The 6,000-nt window shown below is 36.6% G+C and overlaps 1 protein-coding gene across 1 annotated transcript; it reads right to left on the reverse strand.

The window, feature by feature from the left end:
* Positions 1 to 257: 257 nt before the first annotated feature.
* LOC109175102 (probable glucan endo-1,3-beta-glucosidase A6) lies at positions 258 to 4,415 on the reverse strand. The gene is made up of 3 exons (XM_019324351.1): positions 4,296 to 4,415; positions 1,123 to 2,439; positions 258 to 413 (listed from the first exon to the last, which is right to left on the reverse strand). Exons 1-3 carry the CDS (start codon positions 4,363 to 4,365, stop codon positions 376 to 378), a joined length of 1,425 nt encoding a protein of 474 aa, XP_019179896.1. The 5' UTR covers positions 4,366 to 4,415; the 3' UTR covers positions 258 to 375.
* Positions 4,416 to 6,000: the final 1,585 nt, after the last annotated feature.

Here is a 6,000-nt window from a genome sequence, read left to right on the forward strand (position 1 = left end):
TCATAGTTTATCCTCATTTTATTTTGAATTTATGCTTTATCAATCCGTGTAAAACCAATTAACTAAGCAATGAGCGAAGAGAACAAAAGAAAAATAAAAATTGAAAAAAGGGAAAAACCTTGTAATTAAATGATATCTTTATTATTTTATAATAATAAATTCTAAAATGAGCTTAAAATATAATATACTCCTAATTAAATAAAATGTATTTTCAGCTGCACAATTTTCGTGCAATTACTTTATTCACACTTTCCTTATTAATCTAATAAGAATAACTATTTAGATACCATAAAACGAAATTAAATGAACAAAATGATTATTCCACCAAATAAATGATAAACATTTCCTTGTCGAAACCATCTTTTAACTCCGTCTCTAGACAAAAACACTTGGAACTTTGCATGCTCCATGACCTGTTCAATCAACAACCCAATTTCACCATTAGTTTATAAAAAATAAAATTATTATTTATATCAAACTCTATACTAATTATTAAAATAATTTTTATAATTACTAATAAAGTAATGCTAGAGATCCATAATATTTTCCCCCTCTAGTCCATCTTTTATGGCCTCATAGCATCTAATTAGTAACTAAATTATATTTGACTAAATCCAACTATGCTGAATTAATCCTAAATCCATAGGATCCCTCCCCAATGTTTCCCATGCAGTGGGACTTGAACCTTTACATTGCTATCTTCTGTCGTGACATAAAGTTAAGCAACAAATGACTACCCTAAACCCCAAGGTGTGACCAACCAATTCATGGCATGCATCCAATGACTGAAAGCCACGTCAACAAGGAAATATTGGAGGTGAAGTTCAGGATGGGAGAGGAAGAAAGCGTTTTCCTTATTAATATTCATATAAATAATATAAAATTTGAATATATTTTTTTGTCCAACCACAAGGTGTCTTGAGTCCGACCCTAATTGTATGAGGCACATTTAAGTCTGTATCATATTCTGTTGGCATCGGGCCGGTCCAGGATAAAGTGCTGGCCAGATTGATTTTTCTATACCAGAGTTGAATATTTGATATGTGTAACACTGTGGCTAAGAAATAGGAAAGATATAATTATATATACAACATATATAGGAATTGAAAGGAGAATGCTTACTTGGATCCACAGTGGTCATGGTGGCAAGACCATTGAAGTAGCAACTAGCTCCGGTGCTCCGGTATTTGGCCCAGAATGAGCTAAACGCATAGTTTGCATGAGCCAGAATGGAAACCGGCTCATAGCAGTCGCCGCCGGGAGCCAAGTCATCGCAGGTTCCGTTTCCGGCAGCACAGGCGAAATCCAAAGCCGGCCCCAAATCCAATATCCGAATACCCGTCGCCACCACGCACCACAAGTTCCCTTCGTACGGCCTGTTGTTATCCGGCTCAGGCAGCGGTGGGTACTCCGTTTCCGGCACCGCCGTTGTCAGGTTGAGCTCGTAAACGGGCATCCCAGTCGGCCGGAGAATTCCCCAGTGCCGCTCCGTCCCCGGCCCAACTTTCCGGTTCTCATCGTACAGAGAGAATATGAACGTCGGAATGGCAACTCCGGGACGAGCCGGAGTTCCCAGCGGCGGGTCTTGCATCATTTTGCTCACAAGATTCCGGTTATACGCGGCGGCGTTGTGGACACTGGCTCCGGGTTGATCGAGATCGCCGGTGTTAGGCCACCCGGTTTCCGATATCGCAATCCTCACGTCGTTAAACCCTAAATATTGCATGGCGAACACAACAGAATCAAGCATTTGATCCAATAGGTTAGTGTAAACCAGCCCGGTCTCCGAGTCCACGACCACCGTGTCGTTTCCTCCCCGGAACAGCGCGAAATCCAGGCTAACGTTGTACGGATTCTCCGACCAGGAAAAGTAAGGATACACGTCTAGGAAGAAATACGACCTCGTCCTATTCAGAAAGTTCAACAAAGGTAACAAAACTTGGTCCCGGGGAATATCCGCCCGGAACCGCCCACTCGACGGCGGAAAACTCGTCTCCAAGATGTCCATCGCCACCGGAGTCCCGACTTTAATGTTATGAATGTTGTGAAGATTCAAAGCTTTCTTGATATTTTTCATGGCGGGGACCATCTGGAGCCACAAACTCTGGGCACTGCTGTCGCTCAGGACCTCGTTTCCGACCAGCACACCTCGTATCATCGTCCCCGGCAAGAACTCCAGAACGTTGTCGTGAACCCAACGCTTCGCCGCCGCGGATTGGTTGTTGTTGGAGGCGAGAGCGGGGATATCTTCGTTGCGGACCATGATTGTGACGCGGATGTAAGTCCCCGATAAGAGCTTCAGAATCTCGTGATCGGAGTCGTAGATCTTCACTTGGCTAACGCGCATGGCCTTTAGTGTTTCTATGGTTTCATAGGCAGATGGCAGATCGTTTCCTACCCGCCCATAGTTTATCCCAATGTTGCTTGACGGTAGCCCATCTGCATAAACAAAATTAACACAATCAAAAAGTAAATATTGTTAGGATTAGAGGCAACTTTATTACTTTAGTCATCACATTTTTTAGAAAGTCAGGGTGTTGGGGTTTGGCCTTTTATCAGGGACTCGAACCCACATGACTCTAATACAGTTGTTATATTATAGATCGCGGTGCATAATCGATTATACACCGCGGCCCATATACGGCGCCGTTTCTTTAAGTAAAGAAACGGCCCGCCGTTAGAGTTAACGGAGTCCGTTTGTTTGGTGTATTAAACACCAACTGACACTACAGTATATTCAAACCGACACTGCAGTTATATCAAAATGATACTATAGTTATAGTGAAATGAAACTGCAGTGTATATAAACTGAAACTGAATAACATTTCACATATTTGAGTGTATATTGTACAATGAAGCTGTAATTATATCAAAATGATCATGTAATTGTGTTTTAATAAAACTATAGTGTATATAAAATAAAATTAAATAACATTTTCACATATTTGAGTCTATAAAATATCAAATGAAACTATAGTTATATCAAAATGAAACTGTAGTTGTGTTCAACTGAAACTGCAGTGTATACAAAATGACACTGAATAACAGAGTTACTTTTTGTAAAAGGGTGCGAAACGGCGGAAATAAACACTGTTAATTTTCATTTAAAAAAAAAGATGCGCGGTGCATAATCGATTATGCACCGCGGTGCATAATATAATTTGCCACTCTAATACTACTTGTTAGATAATTAAAGGCTTATCATTCTGTCAAAAGTTATACTACATTCGGTCTATTTTATGTGTCTGGTTCGGAACTAGACTTGAATGAAGTTATTTTTAATCTAATTTTTCATAATATTAAGTTCAGTATTAGTATATACACGGTTGGAAATTATGAAATTTCCGACCACCTGAAATTGATCTTAAATTAAGTCGAAAGTCTTGTTCCGACCACTTTTGGTATCCGGAAAAACTTTTATTGCTATTTCCGACCACTTTTTGCTCTCGACTTGATTTAAAAATCACTTTCAGGTGGTCGGAAATTCCATAATTTCCAGTAGTGATACAAAACTTATATATTTAAAAACTACACTAAAAATACTATTAAACACCAAAACAAAAACAAAAATAAAAACAAAAACAAAAAAAAAAACAAAAAAACAAAAAAACGAGTAAAAAAATAATAAAAAAAAATAAACAAAGAATAAAGAGACGGTTTGACCCATGAATACTAAGTAGGATAAATAAAATGGTACAGATGGAGTAGCCAGTAGTAAGAAGGCGCAACTTTATTTTCTTAGAGACGACTATCACATTTTCGATAGTCAGGGTGCTAGACTTGATCATGTATCGGCCTCCCCGAACAATCCCCTAGTCACATGGTGCTAGACTTTGACCCTTAGGCCATCTTTATTCCTACAATACTCTCTCAATCTCAAAAGTAGGTCCTACTTCTACATCACTAAATTTGTAATTCATTTACTATTCACACTGCATCCCTCAAATCTAATCCATTTTTAAAAGCGGACCCCAATATCACATCACTTTAAAACATTAACTCAAAAAAAATAAAAAAAATAAAATAAAATAAAATAAAAAAAATAAAAAAAAAAAATAAAAAAAAAAAAAAAAACTAGAAAAGCACTACATGGCAGTCATTAATAAGCTTGCTAGCCACGGTGACATTAAAGAAAAAGGAAAAGTTATTTTTTTTTCACCTCATTTAGCAACTGAGAGATTGGCTGGGATGAGCACAGCCTTATAGGCCTCCACCCAACAAACATAAGCCAACTTTCATGCACTAATTTAATCCATAAACGAAAACCTCTTTATTTTAATATTCCAGTGACTTACTTGATGAAGCTAGAAGAGTGAAGAAAATGAGAGCAAAAATGGGTTTCTGCATTTCTTTGGCTTTGAACATTGATGACAGTTTTGGATCGGAGCTTCTTACAACACTAGAATTGATCGAAGGATGTTTTCTGGGGAGATGAGATCAGAGGGTTATATAACGATTGGAAAAGGATTTATGCATGAAGCAGTTCAACTACCAGGCTTTAAGCCAAATTCATTGAGGCCAAGATTGTGAGAACTCTTTTTTTTATTTTTAGTTTTGTTTACAGTGTGGGAGAAGAAGAAGATGAAGAAGACGAAGCTCTGTAGTTGAACATATAGGAGAAACGCAAAGCTTATGCATGAACTGATGAGGATGTAGAGAACCCAATACTATTTGAGGTCCAATAAATAATAGTGTTTCAAAAAAATAAATTGAGGGAAGATTTCAAGCCCAACAATAATTAGAGATGCATTTCGACATTCAATTATCCAATTTGATGTGACAAATTAATGGCAATTGGCAAATGGGGAAAAATTATCGCAAATTATGCCGTGCAACCGAATGCACCTTGCAAGGTGCATATGGTTGCAAAACGGTGCCGTTTTGGTTAAAAAAACGCGCGTCCCACTTAAAGAAGAAATCAGGTTCGATTCCCGGCAATAGCATTTTTATATATCCAGAAATTCATAACTATATAACCACAATTTCATAACTATATATCCACAATTTCATAACTATATATCCACAGTGAATGAATGAAGTAAAAATCCACAATGAATGAATGAATGAAGTAAAAATCCACAATGAATGAACTAAATATCCACAATATATGATTGAACTAAATATCCACAATGAATGAACTAAATATCCATAAATTCATAACTATATAACCACAATTTCATAACTATATATCCACAATTTCATAACTATATATCCACAATAATGCTATTGCTGAGAGTCGAACCTGATTTTTTTTTTTTTTAAGTGGGACGCGCGTTTTTAATCAAAACGACGTCGTTTTGAACCGTATGCACCATGCGCATGATACATTCGGTTGCACAGCATAACTATTGAAAAATTATACTATGGATCATGATCTAATTTGTAATGTGGATCATAGATAAATATTTATTTTTAATAGGAAAAATGGCACTTTTCCTCCTGAGTTATTTATGTAAGCACATTAGTCTCTTCAATTATTCTAAAAGTGGCGATTTTTCCTCCTGATATATTAAATTGACATTCCTACCCTTAAAGTAAACATTTTATTTATTTTTCTTCTCCAACAAATTATTGTTTATACGTAGGGATGACCACGGTTCGGTTCGAACTGAACCGGACAATATAGCAATCGAATTGAATGTTTCCGATTATGATTCAGATCCAGAACCCAATATTTAGATTTCAGTTTATTAAAATTATGAATCAAAAAAATTTGTTTCTGAACCGTGAACCAGCGGTTCCGGATCCAGATCGCGATTTTGAATCTTTTTTATTTTAACATTTTATTTTTATTTTTAAAATAGTCTAAATTCAGCAATAAATGTATTTTATTTTTTCAGTTCGGAACATGAACCGCCCGTTCCGGTTCGCAATTTTAATAAACTCTAAAGTCTAAATATCAAGTTTCGATTCTAAATTGTAATTGGAATATTTCAGTTTAGTTGCTATAGTGTCTGTTCGGTTTGAACAAAATCGTGGTCATAATTTGTTGGAGAAGAA

Source organism: Ipomoea nil, unplaced genomic scaffold (assembly GCF_001879475.1).
Source record: "Ipomoea nil cultivar Tokyo-kokei standard unplaced genomic scaffold, Asagao_1.1 scaffold0684, whole genome shotgun sequence".
NCBI classification, from domain to species: domain Eukaryota; kingdom Viridiplantae; phylum Streptophyta; class Magnoliopsida; order Solanales; family Convolvulaceae; genus Ipomoea; species Ipomoea nil.